Source organism: Mastigoproctus giganteus, chromosome 10, assembly GCF_048544385.1.
Source record: "Mastigoproctus giganteus isolate SK-2022 chromosome 10, ASM4854438v1, whole genome shotgun sequence".
In the NCBI taxonomy this organism is placed as follows: domain Eukaryota; kingdom Metazoa; phylum Arthropoda; class Arachnida; order Uropygi; family Thelyphonidae; genus Mastigoproctus; species Mastigoproctus giganteus.
In genome coordinates, this window is record NC_143584.1 from 110,006,749 (window position 1) to 110,024,027 (window position 17,279).

The window sequence follows — 17,279 nt, forward strand, 5'->3', positions numbered from 1 at the left end:
ATTTAGAAGATAATCTGATAGATAAGCAGATTTTTGTTATAGTCATTTACATTTTCGGAATGACTATGATGTGAGAGCTTTTGCACAATTCCCCGATCGAAAGATAATTGCAAAATCTAAGTGGACTTAATAATTATAGTGATATTGCTTACCTCTTTTTCTATGACATCATCAAATTCCTGTTTCACATACAGTGCAGCCAAAGCCATACCAAATCCATCGTTGACGAGATGCACACATTCCTTCCATCTTGCAAAGAACATCCTCTCATCAGCAAGGTTTGGTACTTCTCGCCGAAAGTCATAGTAAAGTCGGCGGAAGTGGATGTCGAGATAAGGTAAATACTTCGCTACAAATCTCCACGTCAGATAGTTGGCCACGGTTCTGGGCAGAGTAAATTTAAAGTAATTAGTAATTTACATATTTAAATCGTATTGCCACAGGATTGTTCTGGGTTACAATTATTGTGTGAAAAACAAAAATCATATGAACAATACAAATTGATAAACATTTTACAACAGAACAAGATGTTTCCTTTCATAGCAGATGCTACGTTAAAAATAGAGCTACTATTTTTATATACTCGTACATTGAAGTTCTGACATGACTGCATAAAAAAATTCGAAGGAAGAGACCTGAATTGTGGAAGGATGATTGGATGCATGCTCCATCAAGACAATGCTTCAGCACACATGCTCTTTTTCTGTTCGCCAGTTTCTGGCCAAAAAACAAATCCTTTTGGGTGAACATGAACCCTACTAGTGAGACCTAGCCACTTGTGACTTTTTTCTATTCTTTAAACTGAAAAGTGTACTTAAGGGAACACATTTTCAGTCCGTTGAAGACATTCAGAAAAGAACACGACTGAAGTGTTAAAAGGGCTTACAGAAGATTTCAAGACACGTATGGAACAGTGGGTGCAAGCCCAAGACAATTATTTTGAAAGAGCTAATTTGTAGGATTTCGACAGTCTCGATATTTAATAGCTGCACCTCGTAAGAATAGTTAAGATGTACATACTAATTTTGTAAGGGATACCTGATGAACAGGTGATAAATCCGCATCTATATCATGAAAGGTAGTCGACTGGATCATACAATTAGTTTTATTTGATATGATGACAGAGCCGATTCCTTTTACTCAAATAATTATGTATTAATGACCACCAAATAGTGTATAAGGAAGATGTTCCTCATTTGCCATTTGTTTGTGCATATTAGTTCTAATTAGTAAATGAAAGAGCAACAAGGCTCAGTATGTCCTACGTTATTGATCAGTTTTAAAAATAATGAGAGGAATTACCTCAATATATGCATGCAGGATATTTCTTCACTGACACTCTCCTTGAATTTAAACGAATATTAAAATCACGAAATGAATTGTACCCTCAGAGGCAATTGGATCACTAACCATTAGTAATCCAATGTACCCGGCACTGTGGTCTGAGAGCTCTCAATGTATTGTGGTGGCGGGTCACATTACAGTGACCATTTTGATGAATAGATGAAGGAAGGAAAGGAGGAAGACAACTGTGGTGCCAACTAACAATGTAGAGTTCAGAGTGAATAAAATAATATTACCAGGAATATTTAAGTTGGTGTATAGTCCGATTTTATATACACTCGTAACAAAAATATAAGGCAGATCAGAAGACTAAATAATAAATAGTATGACAGATGATACTAACATAGATAATTGGGATGCTATGAGAAAAGGAGATAAAAAAAAAAGAGTGATAAGGATTTTTTCAGTGACAGTATGAAAGACCGATATGTTAATGTAAATGAGGGCAAGAGGAAGAAAGATGGGAAAATATGTATAGTAAATCAGGATGACTTTGATAAAACTGTATTAAGTGACTTGGAGAGTATATTAGGTAGAGTTTTTAAAATGAATAAAAATTACTTTATTCTACGCCAAATGAAGGAGACGTTAATGCTGATTTAAATAAGAAAGAATATTTAGAGGATAATACTTCAAATAGAAGCAATAAGAAAAATCTGAAGAAATTAAACAGTGGGAAAAGAAAAAGCTGGCAGAATAAAAGTCATATCAAGAATGGATTATAGGAATGAAAAATGGATAATGAAAGTTTGAAAATGCAGAGGTGAATAAGAGGGGAATTAGAATGGAGAGAGATTGTTTCAGGGAGAACACTAGAAAATGTTGAGTCAGGTTTAGAAAGCCAAGCTTCCTCTAAAAGCAGGTCTGCAATAAACCAGTGGAGGACTACAGTATAAGCAAAGTAAGATTAAATTATGATGAAGAGAGCGACATCTCATGGTAGTAGATTGCCAAGCTTGAGTTTTGAGACGAAGTGAGAGAAAGAAAAATGTTCTAAAAGATAAAGAAAATGAAGGCCAAAAAACTAATAAGAAAGAAAGGGAGGAGGAAGAAATTCTAAAGGGGACAGAGAACATTGTCTTAGATATAGCATTAGCGAGTAAAAATAAAGCATAAGATTTACAAAGACAATGTGAAGAAAATGAAATAAATTATGAAAGTTGTGGAATATACCACTGGAAGAAAAGGAAGACCCGGAATTGGACTATGAGGCAGATACTCTATGTCGACTTAAGGATTGAGTTGAAGTGTAGTGCTCCAAGTACAAATAACAATGTGGGTAGAGGTTCTTAGGTTCAAATGGTTAAAACAAAGGAGGATTTTGTGGTGTTTAAGGATTTGCGACACAAATTTTTAAAAGAAGAGTTTTATTAGAAAATGAGCAAGACGGATGAAATTATAAATTGAATGGAAAAGAAAATAGAACGAAAGATAACAGAGCAAGCGTAGGATGAGAGGTAACTTCGTTCTGTAACTGATGAGACCTTGCCCTGGAACAGTCTGCTCATCGCTCTTTGCATCTTGTATGATATTCGGAATTGTAAGTTGTATCAATCCAGATGTTCATTTTGTAAGAGATTGTACCCTACTTTGCATTTTATATGACATTCTAAATTGTATCATATCTGAATCACTATTTGCTAAAATGGCATTAGTTAAGAGATTGACGTTTTTGAGAAATCAAATACACGTACACTGTTTTTAAGTAAAACAAATTCGTATTCAAAAGTTCTGATAGTGTGTATCTCTTTTCGTAGTTATCATTTACCACTAAAAATTGAACATTACTAATTACTTTATTTTTTATTGAATTTTGAAAGTTGTGGTCTAATGCCCTTTTAACAAATAGCAGGTTTTGAAACTATGATTTTTTTTATTTATAATATGCATAAAATACTTTACTTTTAATTACTTCCTGACAGGTAAGGAGGGAAACAAGCTGTAATACATTTAATGTATACCGATTCATTGAAAATAAATCTTTGAATAAAAAAAATTCAAAATGTGAAATAATAAAAAGGAAAAAAAAAGTTATTTTTTCACCATCTCTCTCTCTCTCTCTCTCTGGTGTAGATATGGCTAATTGTACAACTTTTGGTAAAAGTTTTTATGCTCTTCAGGTATGTAACTACCGTATTTGTCGGCTTTTAAGACGCTACTGAGCTTATAAGACGCTGCACACCCTAATTTTGTAACGGTAAATTTAAGAGAAATTTAAAAAAAAAAAAAAATCGTTAATACAAAGGAAATTTAAAATTCAATAAAAATAAAATCCAAAAGCCAATAAAGAAAAGTATAGGATTATTACTCTTATTATTTTAGTATTATTCAACGTCAGATTCATTACTGACTTGATGATAATGGACATTTCAGTCCATTATCCTCAATATCATCATCCTCTTCACTAGTATCACTGTCGCTCTCATACAATAAATGATCTTCAGTGCCATCCATTGCATTACTTATACCACATTTTTAAGGGACTTGGCCCCAATTTCATCATGACATGACTTTTCTTAACATCATGACATGACTTCAGCACTCATTCACACACTTGTGCTATTGATGGACGTTTTATCCGTCCCGCAGGAATCGTATCATGATTCCCCTCTATCATCCATTTATTACATTTCTCCCGCATGTTATTATTGATGCTGACAACTGACGGCTGTAACTGGGAGTTAAGCCACCCGGAATTACTGCCAATTCTTTGTTCATTTCGGCTAGGCGCCTCCGTAGCCAGGTGGGCAGGAGTAGCATTGCGTAGCACACGCTTCTTGATCAGACCGGGGTTCGAGCCCGTGACCACCAAATACGGAGGATGTAGAAAGGTCAGGAATGACCACCGCCTATCCCCGTAGCAATATGGCCTTAGTTGCTAATGCTCCTAAAATAAAAAAATAAAAAAAAATTTTAAATAAATAACATTTCGGCCAGTTGTTTGATGTTTTCAGTCCTATGTGCTCTAAACTGATCCCATAGTAGTAGTGCATTTTTATGCAGTAGTCCACCAGGACGCATGAACCAAACTTTTACAAACAATCCTTGATTCATTCTTCATCCACCCGTCCCTTCGGTTGTACAAGTATGTGAATTCCATTTGGCAAGTTTATCTTTTGGTAAAGTTTTTCTTTTAAAAATTAATGTTGGCGGAAGTTTTGTCCCATCATCACAACAAGTTAAAACTGCGGTGTAGTGGGTCTTTTCATGTCCAGTGGTTTTAATAGTTATAGATTTTTACCTTCTCAGATTTACGGTTTTATTGGATGGCACATCAGAATTCAACGGAATTTCATCCATATTCCCGATTTGGCTAAGTTCGTAGTTGCTTCGTTTTCTAGCATTAAGGACAAATTTATGGAAAAAATCAAAATTTTCTGTTCGTACTCAGCAGGCATTCTCTGGGCTATTTTAGTTCTTGTGCGTAAACCTAACCCGCTTCTTTTCATGAAGCGATAACACAAGATTCAGTTCCTTTAAAGTTCCAATATCAGCTGCTCGTTTCCATGCTTCTACTATTATCCTTTTAGTATTCACTGCAACAGCCACGTCTCTAAGGTCTATTATCCAACTACACAAGTTTTTTTCCAAATTTGGCCATTTAGGTGGAATTTTATTAAGGTTGTGCTTTGTTTTATCAGTTTCGTGTAATAAAACTTCCTGCTTCCTCCATTGACGAATCATCTTCTCAATAGGCGGTCGAAATTTCGTTCTGCTGCTCTGTTCCCGTGTTCTTTGGCATATTGTACTACTTTTAGCTTAAATCCAACAGTATGATTTTGGCTTCTCGATGCGCCTACAATTGATTAGGGTTTAAATGTGTAACTGGAAATTCACTTGATACTCCAACCTGGTAATTACTGAAAGTGTACTAACGTATAGTAGTTAACTATTATACATTAACTCTCGGTTTTTCTCATGTGCTGAATTGCCACTTTCGGCTTCTAAGACGCAGGGCGAATTTTTAAGGTATTTATACACTAAAAAAGTGCGTCTTATAAGCCGACAAATACGGTAATCATTTTAACGAAGTTTTAATTTTTGCTTCTTTTATGGGTTTCTTCTTAATGGATATGAAAAGTTTTGTTAAATTTACAACTTCTCTTCCATTTTTCATAAAGAATGTGAGTTGTCCAGTGATGACACTCGAAGCTCTGATGTATCGTTTTTTATCGGTTTGGTATTTAAAATGAAATTATTCCAAATTAAAAATTTTTTTTTTTTGATTTGTTTCTTCTGAAACTGTTTTTTTATAACGTTTCTTCCTCCAATTTTCATAATTCAAAATATCTACTGTTTTCACTCCCTGAACAACAAATTTTCCAGGCCTACTATTTTTTTATTTTTATTATTAGTTTTGAAATTTCATATAGGATGTGTAATTTGTTCTGTTTCTTTAATGTTTTTTTTATTGTTCCAAAATCCCTATCACCCCACACTTAGGGTAAGAAGCAGTTTCCTCTAATGGGGAAAATGCTGAATCTTCTCAAAAACTTATTGATGCCGGCAAAGCGTTTGATTTTTGTTTTGGCTTGAACAGTTTTCTGAAAAAAGGCAAGGTTCGGTAAATTTTGAGTGCACCTGTTTCACAGGAATTCGACATGAGTTCCTGTGTAATTAACATGTGCCTCTCCTCTGATTTTAGCTCGTTTAATTCTGATGAATATAACAAACATTCTGTTATATTCATCAGAATGTCTCATTTTTCTCTTCGGAATGTCTATCGCACTAACATTACTAGAATCACTTTCAACCATACTAAATTTAAATAATTATAAACAGAAATAAACAACTTATTAACTAGATGGTGACTAGAAAACATTTAACCAACAACTAAATTTAATTTAATGTTTAAACAAAGCAACAGGTTAGGGAGAACAAGATGGCTGCCACGCATGCGTCCTCTTGAATACTTACAAGATTGCAGTCGTTAAAAGGGAGTCAGTCACGGACTCATGACCTTTTAACAGAAACCATGAATTTAAAGCTTGCTTTTTTATAGAATATAGCTTTGATTTCTCTTTTAACACAATTGTGAAAGAGATTACTTCATATTTAACAAAAATAGCCTGAAAAATGACTGATGCCCTTTTAACAAACAGTGATTCATCATTCATCTATGTATGAAACTGTAAACTGTACTATAGTTTGATCGAGTTGCCAAACGTTGGCTGGAACCACCTAATTAAATAAATAAATGTATGGCTATAACCTGGAAACAGTAGCCCAATGCCCTCAGTGTCATCTTGACCTAGACCACAAAAGCAAGACAATCTCGAATGTGAAGATCATGTTTATCGTAATTTTTGACTCACAGGGCATTATTCGCTGTGAATTTGTCTTCATAATAAAAGAGTGATACAGAAATACTACAACACTTCCACGGCCATTGCACGATACTATTCGAAGAAAACGGCTGGAAAAAGTGGGCTTCGTGAAATTGGTGATTGCTTCGTTAACAACGGCCCTGAACACTCGGCTCTTTGCAAGAATTATTTTCAAGAATTTCTTGCGAAGTACTCAATCATTCTGGTCTCCCATGGTTCAGTGCCCACGGGATATAGCTCTTCCTTTCTTTTGTATTCAGTTCCTTTTGAAATGTCAATTTTGCAGCGAATGGGGAAGTTATTCGATAAATTACCAGCAATTACAAACGAAGCTTATCAGAAGAAGCGTTGTAATCGGTGTTTATAATGTCAAGGAGACTACTTCCCAAGAGGTCCATCCGAATAACTGGTAAGGTTCATCATTTTCCAAATTAGTTCAATTTTCAAGTTTGAGTTTATTTTAGCTCAGTAATTTTTCTACAAACATTTCTCTTATTTTAGAGAAATTGGGCTTCCTAACATTTACTATAGATTCCAGCTTGCTTCCGATCTGTTTAACCCATCTGACATTTCTGCTGGGCTTTTTGTGGACCTTCCACTGCAACCAATTAAGGGAACTATTTGATATCATCCCTTCTTTTTAGTATTCAGATAAGAGAAGAATAGCTGTCTTCGTTCTTACATCTCATTACTGGTTCTCTGTCGTAATCAGCTGTCGCCCGTCTCATTCCATCAATGGTCTGTTACATATTCTCTTATAATGCTCTACAAATCGGTATAATGTGATTTTCGCCTCTGTCATCCATTTTGGCATCTTATATACGATGTTGAACGAGATTACATGATGGGAGAGTTATCCTAGAAGGATAACTCTATGAATCTATGAATAATTCGTAGAATACGAAACTAGTATGAATAATTCGTACTATTTAACCTTATACGAAGGATAACTAGTACGAATGCGTTTGTGGTCTCAAGGATAAATCCCTTGAATATTTCTCAAGCATATTTATATCTAATATCATATAGTAATCTCTTTAGTTAATCGAGCCCAAGAAATTTCTCATTACATTATATTTTCTTCCCAATCTTGAAACTCTCGCCATTGCCTTTGATCACATAAGTTTTCTTAGACAAAACCCATTTTAAATAATTGTGATTACTGCTTGCTATTGGTTCCAGCACTCTCCAGTTTGATATTGTTGGGCTCTTTAGTGAGAATCAGATCTAGGACGTTGGAGCCCCTTCTAGGATAACTCTCCCAGCATGTTCTTTCGTGTATGCTGGGATAGGTAGGAATCGTCCGGTTCATTCAGAAAGCTGTTGCCATGTAGGATATTTCCGATCCACATATTCCAATCTATAAGAGGTAGGGTGAATTCACCCATATTATGAGACAATTGTACTTAATAGTCCACTCAATTTACCTGAAGAGGTTTTCGACAGACATACTCCACAGAGTAATTTGCCCCACAGAGTATTCCCACCGTCATCTTTGCTTGGATCTGACAACGAATTTTCTAGCTATATTCAGATAGTTTTTAATCAAAAGGATAACGTTCCCCCCGCCACTCTGTCCCTCCATGTCTCTCCTGAATGCACTGAATATCCACTGAAATGAAAATTTTCTTCTCGTATCTCTGAGTCGCACCCCTGCTGTTTTTGCGCCACAAAAAAAACAAAAACAAAATCAAATCAAATCTGAGTCGCACCATGTCTCAGTAAGTCTAGCTACATCAGCATTACTTGTTGAAATTCAGTACTCCTGGCATTTCTCTCTAGACAAATTAAGTTTTCTACTTTATTGCTTTTCACAATCCTCATTCATCCCTTACAGTTACTTTAAAGTATTTTCCGTGTGATCCTACATTTCTGGTGGATTTCAATTCTTTTACAGTTTACCTTTCAGTGTTTAGGGCAATTAATGGTTGTACCCAAGCGCTTTCAAGGATGGTGTAGTTTTATCCTATGCCGTTGATCTGAGTCGATCATTTACCTGCTTCATTAACCCCACCCCTCCCCGAACCAACAGTCGCCCTTCTCGGTCGCGTTAGCATTTTGAACGTTGGAACAAACTTCCATCTCATGTTGTGGAAGCGGGTAGTTTGAGTAAATTTACGGAAAGATTGTAAATTGTCAGAGGGGATGGGCAAATGTTGTAGGTAGGATTTTTTTTTTAAATGACTAGTGCTGTTTAAATAAATTTAATAAGTTTTCAGCCTACCTATTTGCATCATTTGCTAGAATATTGTGAATTAAATTTTTTTCGGTATATTATGCATAGAAATGTTATGTTATTAGTATATTTATAGGTTTATAACTATCCTATTTATATCGTACTTGCAAAACCTTTTGGACGTCTCTCCCCCCTCCCATAACAGCTGTTATAGATAAGCCATCGTAGGAAGCCGAATCACGGGTAATTATCCTAGGTGATTTCAACTTTCCAATTCCTCAATATAGCTGCTCTCGCTCTTTGCATTCATAACTCTCATGCTCTTAGGACATGAACAAATCTGATACCTTTTATCGGAGGTAATCTGGCCGTTCAGTTTGTTTTTAAAATATTCTAAAAACAGTCGAGCACGGTGTCAGCCATATGCATATCGAACTATAAATCAATAAAATCAATATTTTTAGCGTAATTTCAGTGAAATTCACCTAAACTAAGCTCATCCTTTTTTTTTATTGATAAAGAAAAATACGTTTCAACCTTTAAAATTCTTCCTAGGTGGGAATCTCACGGAAACATTCCTGTACAGGAAAGCACAGCTACTATCAAATGACTTAATCGCATGACCAAAGAGGCTTGTTTCAAAAAAACTGGTGTTTGTTTCATCCAAAACTAAAGCGTGGTACAACACTCATCAAAAACAAGTTTTCATACTGAAACAGAATGAAAAACAAGTTTTAGTCACAGAATCTGGAAAGAAAACAGGAACCGCAATACTGCTCAGCTATAAGAGAACTGATTCCTCTTTCAATTAAAATTGCAAAGAGAGAGAGAGAGAGAGAGAGAGAGAGAGAGAGAGAGAGAGAGAGAGAGATCACTCGACACCAAGACAAGAATCTTCTTAAATTCCAATAAAAGGAAAAAAAAAAAAAGTGGATTGCAGCTATTATCCAGTCAACTAAAGCTGACACACCATATGACTATTCTGATGGAAACAAAGTTATGATGCACTTAATTCAACGTCACGGGAATTTCGTCCTCGTGGGTAGCACAGTTGGTAGGAACCCGTCCTCCCCATACCGGGTGGAAAAGACCTGAGTTCGAATCTCGGCGATGATGGGAGGAATTTTTAGGGATCTTTTTCACAACGTGGCTGAGTTAGTCGGTCTCAGGCGAGGGTAGCATGGTTTTTTCTTCCAGAAACTCGGGGTTTTCGTCAAGAAAACAGAAAATCGATCTCAGAACATACGCAATTTACAGACAGTATACACTGAGCAACGTTGCCTTATTCGCCGATGCTCCTAAAACCCAACAACGGGACTTTCCACTTAACAACCAGCAATTAAATGAAGCTCGCTCTTCTCTGCCAGTTGCTAAGCTTGAAAGTACCACCTTCAAGATCCAATACTTTAGCATATTGATCAATCCCAACTTTGATATGGAGTGGTGGAAGCAAGACAACCGGTGGATGTAGTAAACAATTTCCTGGAACTAAGGGATTGTTTACTGCATTGTGTGTGTCAATTTGAAACTCAGTGCTGGCAGACCATTTCCTTCTCCTATAATGCTGATCTATTGCCTTGCTATCCCGGAGGCAGAGAAAGCAAGGGAAATTGGCGAAAGCATCTTGAAGTCGCCACAGACATCCCATTTATACTGGTGATACTTTATTTTCTCTAACACATGCGTCACATTTCGGTACATGTCAGACCAAATCAGTAGAGGGCAGTATGTTGGGACATACTACAGCTCTTCGATTATACTTGTTTTTATAACTTGACTTAGTGTCCTAATCCATTAGGCCACTGAAAGTTTCACTTTTTTTATGACAAGGTTTTGGCGCATTATAGTCTTTTTAAACTGTGATATATCCACCATACAAAGAATCGAAGCCGTCATGATGGTTTGTGGGCTCTCTCCATATTGCACTTGTAGTTGCAACCACCAAGAAACATTCTCTGTAACGTTGACCGAAAACTATATATATATATATATCAGGTGCCCACAACTTGTCCTAGTCATCTGTAGGCATCTCAAAGTAGGCGTCATGTGCACTGTAAAACTGGGTGCCACCAACGATATTATGCTTCACCTGCTTTGGATCAGTATAATATCCACAAACGTAACAGAGTGAGTCTGGAGATAACTTACGGTAGCAGTAGCAAGCTGGGGGGGGGGGGAAACCTTGTTATACTAATACTTCATACTCTTATATATTAAATTATCGGCACTTATTTATGGAATGCTTATAAATGTCGAAGAACTATAAAACCATTAATTGCAGCAGGGCTGGATTTTGGTGTTCGTAGGCCCTAGGCACTTTTATTCCGAAATGTGCTAAAATAAGGGGTAAAATGTTTCTTCTGGTTTAACAATTTGACTCCGAATCACGTCAGTTAACATAACTCAAGTTTCAATTATAATAAATAATAATAAATGATAAACCACCTCAATTGATGAAGTGACCATCACTTTGATTCTTCTAGTTTCAAGAACAGTCGCTATATAGCGTATTGAATTGAAGCTCCTAGAATCGATTGCTCACATGTTTTCTCAGCTTAATTTTCGTTAGTCACAGTGAAAAGAGTGAACTGTTGTTCCTTTTATTTTTTACTTTACCTTTGTAGGCTCTAGGCACTGTCTACGGTGCCTAATGGGAAATCCGGCCCTGATTGCAGGCTGGTTTGAGACACTAGAGAAAATACCAATGGCACTGTTGGATGCAGCGCACAAAATATATATAAGAAATAGTTAAACATAAATATGTTTTGTTAGAGGTGCAGTTAAACTTTCTTTCGAATTGCTGCTGGTTGCTACTACTAATGAATGATTATGATCGAGAGTGCTTCGAAGAAATGAAGGAAATTTGTATTAAAAGTTTTATATTTTCCGAATTCTAAAACTGTGCATGAAATGCTGAATCAAGAGGAATAGATCGCCTGTATAATCTTGTGCATTTCCTACATGGAGTGATACTGAAATTAAAGTTATTAAAAAAAAAAAAAAAAAAATTGTAAAATATTTCATCTGAATTGTAATTGTGACTTACCTTGGGGCTGTAGCATTCAAAAGTGTCACTAGATGGCGTAAGTATCTTTCGCAGTGAACGACAATGTTATGATCAACGTGGTCGACTGGAATCCCGATGTAGTCAAAAACATAGTCGATTAAGACACTCCATTTAATCTACAAAACAAGATTTGTTGGGATCAGTGTACATAGAAAATACTTTAGGGATGTACAGATAAGCGTGGCATGTTTAATAATAAAATAATAGCCGGGAAATTTCAAGCGTTATTTTGTTTGTGTAGAGAAAATAGCGCCCTTAGTTAAAGGGAGCGTTATATGCAGTAACCACAGAGTAACATATCAACTGATGTTGTTACCAACAGTAAATTCTAAATGCAAAGCATTCAAGAAATTAGCCTTAGAAGCTACTAGGCTTTTCATACCGACGAAGAAATACTGTTCAAGGTTTTAGCCTAAATGGATGTCAGATGAGCTAATGGGGCTCGTTGGCAGAGAAAGAAAAATGCATGGGATGCATATAAATCATTAGGCGACACAGAAGCCCATGGTAGATATAAGCTAGTCTGTAATAAAGTCACAAAGGAGGTTAGGCAAGCGAAAGATTATGAGAAATCTTTGGCAAAGGATGCAAAGAAAAGTAGCAAAGACTTATGTAAATTCTAGAAGAAACGGCATCAATCAGAATGGTCCACTTGATACCGGTGGTTCGACTGTTGATGAACCTGCTCAGGTAGCTGACAAACTGAATGAGTATTTTGCATCTACATTCACATATGAGGAATTATGTAGGGAAGTGGAAGCCAGAAGTCTATCAAACTCTAACAGGGAACTAAATGATTTTGTAATACCTAAGAAGAACGTGGAGGAGAAATTGTTGAAGTTAAACATAAAGGCAGCAAAGGAAGTAAGCAAACCCTTAGCCATAATTATGAGAGCATCCTTGGATTCAGGGAAGGTCCCCAAGGACTGGAGATGTGAAAATTTTTCCCCAATTAACAAAGGGGGATCAAAGGGTGACACGAGTAATTACAGACCTGTTAGTTTAACTTCCGTAGCCGAGTGAACAGGAGTGGGAGCGCAGTAGCACACGCTCTTTGAGTAGACCATGGTTCAAGCCCCTGACTTCTAAATACAGTCGACCTGCCAACCCGCACTGGACCAGTGTGGCAGATTATGGTCCATTTTCCTCAACATGAATTATTGAGGAGGCTTCCATCCTGCAGTGAATCGATAATGGCCGCAGTTTACCTTTTTAGTTTAATTTCTATTCCGAGGAAAATAATTGAGTCACTGGTTGAAGAAGCAGTGCAGGATCATCTAGACAAGACTGCAGTTATAGTTAAGACACAGCATGGGTTTGTTAGTGGGAAATCTTGCCTAACCAATATGATTGGATACTACGATGTGGTCACAAAGGAACTGGATGCAAAAAAAGTTTGATATCATATACAGTACTTGGATTTCAGAAAAGGTTTTAATACTGTTGCAGATAAAAGATTGCTGTACAAATTTGACCAGTATGACATTAAGGGCATGTTGCTGCTATGGATAAACGGATGATTTAGCGTGAGAAGACAGAGAGACTGCTCTTCGTGGATTACTGTTATTAGTGGATTCCCCGGGGTTCTGTGTTGGGACCATTATTGTTTTCTGTATTTATCAATGATATTGATGAAGGTATATCAGGCTTATTGTTCAAGTTTGCAGATAATACAAAGGTTGGCATGGTTGTTAATGACAGTACGTTGCTGCATCAGGATGTGAAAAAGTTGGGAAGATTGGCTAAGATGTGGAAACTGAAGTTTAGCATTGACAAATACAAAGTACTGCATATGGGTAGCAGTAACCACATAATAACGTACCAACTGTGCGGTACTACACTTAAGGTAATGGAGAATGAAAAAGACCTGGGGGTGTAATTGTGCAGTCAGATATGAGGTTCTCAGAATAGTGCAGACAGGCTACCAAGACAGCTCATGGGGTTTTGTAAATGATATACAGGAATTTTGCCAGCACGGATAAGGATGTGATTATCCCTTTGTATAACGCAATGTTCGGGCCACACCTTGAGTGCATACAAGTCTGGAGATCTGATTTTAGAAAGGATGTAGAGCTCATGGAATGAGTACAGAGAAGGAAAACGAAATTGTTGAGGGGAACAAAGGGTTGCTCTTACCAAGAAAGGCTTAAGTTCACCAAATTTCAGCGTCTGGAGACTGGGCACCTTGCGAGGTGATCTGATTGAGGTGTATAAGGTCTTGAATGAGTTGAGCAGGCTCAATGGTGATAGGATTCTTTGTCTTGCTCAGATTACGCAGTTGAGGGGGCATAAATTCAGGCTGAGGAAAGACGGTTGCAAAATAGATGTGCGAAAATTTGTCTTTTGCCAGCGAGTGGTTGATGGCTGGAATAAACTTCCATCTGTCGTAGAAGTTGATAGCTTAAATAAATTCAAGGAAGAACTAGAGAAACTTTTGGAGCGAATGGATAGGTGAAATGGGAAGTTTTTTTTTTTTTGTGCTGATGCTGTACTGTATAAACTTGCTTTATTGCATCATATGCTAATACTAAAGGTGTGTTTATTTTTCGTATCTGGTTCAAAAACAGTTGGTAGCATTATGTATAATCAAAAATAACGAGAAATACCTCTGGCACCATTTCTTCTAACATCGATATATTTACTTTGTTAAATACAAAGTCGTCATCAAATGGATTAGTTTCATTGGAAGTTTCGTACGCCTCCTCTTGTGTAAGCTGAAATAAAAAGAAACCCTGTACACTAGATATCTGCATGAAATCTGTTAATTATATTGTAATGCGAAGTAAAAAAATATAAATGAAATATATAAAGTTATGGAAAAATAGTTCTGAATTTTCAGAATTTAAATTAAGTTCATAAAAAAACAAAAGTTCTTATCACAAATTCTCCCCACTACAACTTCCATCTACCCCAGGACTGCAGCCACCACCCAAACTAGACCACGACTCTGTCACGAATACCTCTACAAAACTCCTCTCTTGGCTCTCTTCAAAATTCCCCCCTTTTCTTACTGACCAATAGCTGATCTGCACATCATTTTCCCTGTATTCTCATCTGTCTCTTTCTTCTTCCGTGGGCATGTCCTCCCATCCTTTTAGAGAGAGACTTCCGGTTTTCTAGTATTCTCTGGAATCTTCTAGATTTTCTTTGTGACCTCATATCCACCACCCACTACTACGTCGCACTACATCCGCCATTAGACGCACCGTGAAATTTTTGAGAGCGCACTCCCGTACTCAGTGCCCTTTCTATAGTACTGCCCCTTTCTTAAGTGGGATTTGCTTCGGTCTATTTCAATTAACGACTCACTTAAGGAATCCTTTTCAAACGAGAGATATAACTAAAGCTGGGAGTGTCTGGAATAAACTTTCAAATTCCATTGTTTCCTAACACACGGAATTTGAACTGAAAGCTGACTGTTTAAACTACAATTAACTCCTCCAATATTTAACAAAAAAACTTTATTAAATATTTGTAAGGATGGGTCCTTACACACCAATCCCTGTAGCCAAGGGAATATTCTCCAATAGTAGTGGAAGTTCGATTTTGCAGAAATTCTAGGTAAATGGTCCCTGTTAGACGATTATGTAACACAACAGGCCCAATCAGCTGATTGTCGATGATACACGTTTACAGAGAAGCCATGTTAAATTTGTGTCTACAGTGGCATGTGGATTTTCGTCTGACCGCCTATGAGAGTCACGGGTGACACTAGCTTAATTGCTGAACAGTATTAATGGAATTAATCGGCGATTAGCATTTACCCACCGACAAAATTTCAATCACTGGGCGTTGTCTCCTGGTTGAAGGTGTTGCACTCGCTCTATGTGAAATGGATACAAGCGGTGCTCAATTAATGTTCGCCATACTCTTGTCTCTTGTCTGTGGAACACCGATACGAGTAGAAATTATTCGTGTGCTAATAGGACTACGTTCTACCGACTGAAGAATGTGTTCTATTTCATCCAAATTTTGTTCATTTGACGTTCAGAAGAAATATGAGCGCTGGAAATTGTACCAATCTTACGCAGTTTGGTGTGAATACTAGTAAACGCTTTTGAATCCGGTATTCTGCAGTTAGGAAACCGTCGACGGTATTTTCTACAAGCAGCAGTCGCAGACAAACACCATATCGGCATATTCAGCACGTGTGAAGATGTGCAGCATTCTTAACAACACTTCTAATACCAAACAGCGTCAGGTTATAACTTATAACTGCTTCTTGGTCACATCTGATTCAGGGAGCTGTGCGCGCCAGTTTCAAACAGCTGTATCTCCGTATCCATTGAGAATTGGACACATGTTTATATGAACTTTTTTACTCAGAATAATTGATACTGTACCCTCCCAAAATATTTACTGTTCCTCCTGAATCGCCCTGTATAAGTAGATGGCAAAAATGCATGGTCCGAAACGAAGTACAGTATTATAAAACAATCTCAATGAATGTATAGATAAAACAGTAGAGGAAATGGAACATTAACTTCCAAGTAAAAGGACTCGTTGGAAAGACTCTTGCAATGTTCAATTGTGTGATAGAACGTATCAGATGTCTGTTGGACTAATCCCCTTTTTTCAGAGGGAATTAGTTTTTTTAAGCAAAGTGCTTTCGATATCAGTAGATGTCATTATTCAGTATTTCTAGCATGATGGAGACAGGAAGGAAGATGTAAGGGAGAATTGCACTGGTGCCGTCCACATGCTACTTGACGCCACTTTCTGGAAGATACTACTCCAATCTTACAGCGATTAGTGGTTATAATCGCTCTCCTTTTGCAACGTGTGGAAAAGCCTGGGATTCGAATCCCGTCAAGACGATAGGATTTTCCCCTCACACCTTATCGAGTTTTTTCCTTTGTCGAGGGTTACACGGGTTTTCATCGATCAAAACAGACAAATCACCTATGGAAAACATGCAGTTTTCCCCACATACACCATACAATGACTGTGCATCGCCTGAGTAGTTTTTGTGCAAAAAATAGACAAACAAAAAACCAATGGGTAGTTAGGAGTTAATCATGAATCAAGCCGTTATTTCTACGCTTTCAGTTGATTTTTTTTGGATATGTATATAGCCTTATGAGAAAGTATTTAAAATTACTCATAAAATAAACTTTGATTATGCCTACATTTCCCTCTGCCTTTATTATCATGCTTCTTTTAAAACCATTAGATGTATTTTATACCTTTTGTAAATTAGTAATTTTCGTATTAGTTATGAATAGAGACAGGATTCATTATGCATTAAAAACGTAAATTTTGTCCTTAAACAAGGAGTTAAATATGCTTTTATAACTTAACACATTAAAAGAAAACATGAAAGAAAAAAAATTAAATATTCTTACAAGGAGAATTAAAATGAACT

The 17,279-nt window shown here is 36.8% G+C and overlaps 1 protein-coding gene across 1 annotated transcript in view; it reads right to left on the reverse strand.

Annotated features, from left to right (window-relative positions):
* Window positions 1-17,279, reverse strand: part of LOC150079219 (neprilysin-1-like) — a 514,861-nt gene that overhangs the window by 170,263 nt on the left and 327,319 nt on the right. Inside the window, exons 8-10 of the mRNA XM_090383906.1 lie at window positions 14,521-14,628; window positions 11,894-12,030; window positions 153-384 (exon numbers count right to left, since the gene is read on the reverse strand). Coding sequence (XP_090240032.1) covers window positions 153-384; window positions 11,894-12,030; window positions 14,521-14,628 — 477 coding nt within the window. The remainder of the gene's footprint in view (window positions 1-152; window positions 385-11,893; window positions 12,031-14,520; window positions 14,629-17,279) is intronic.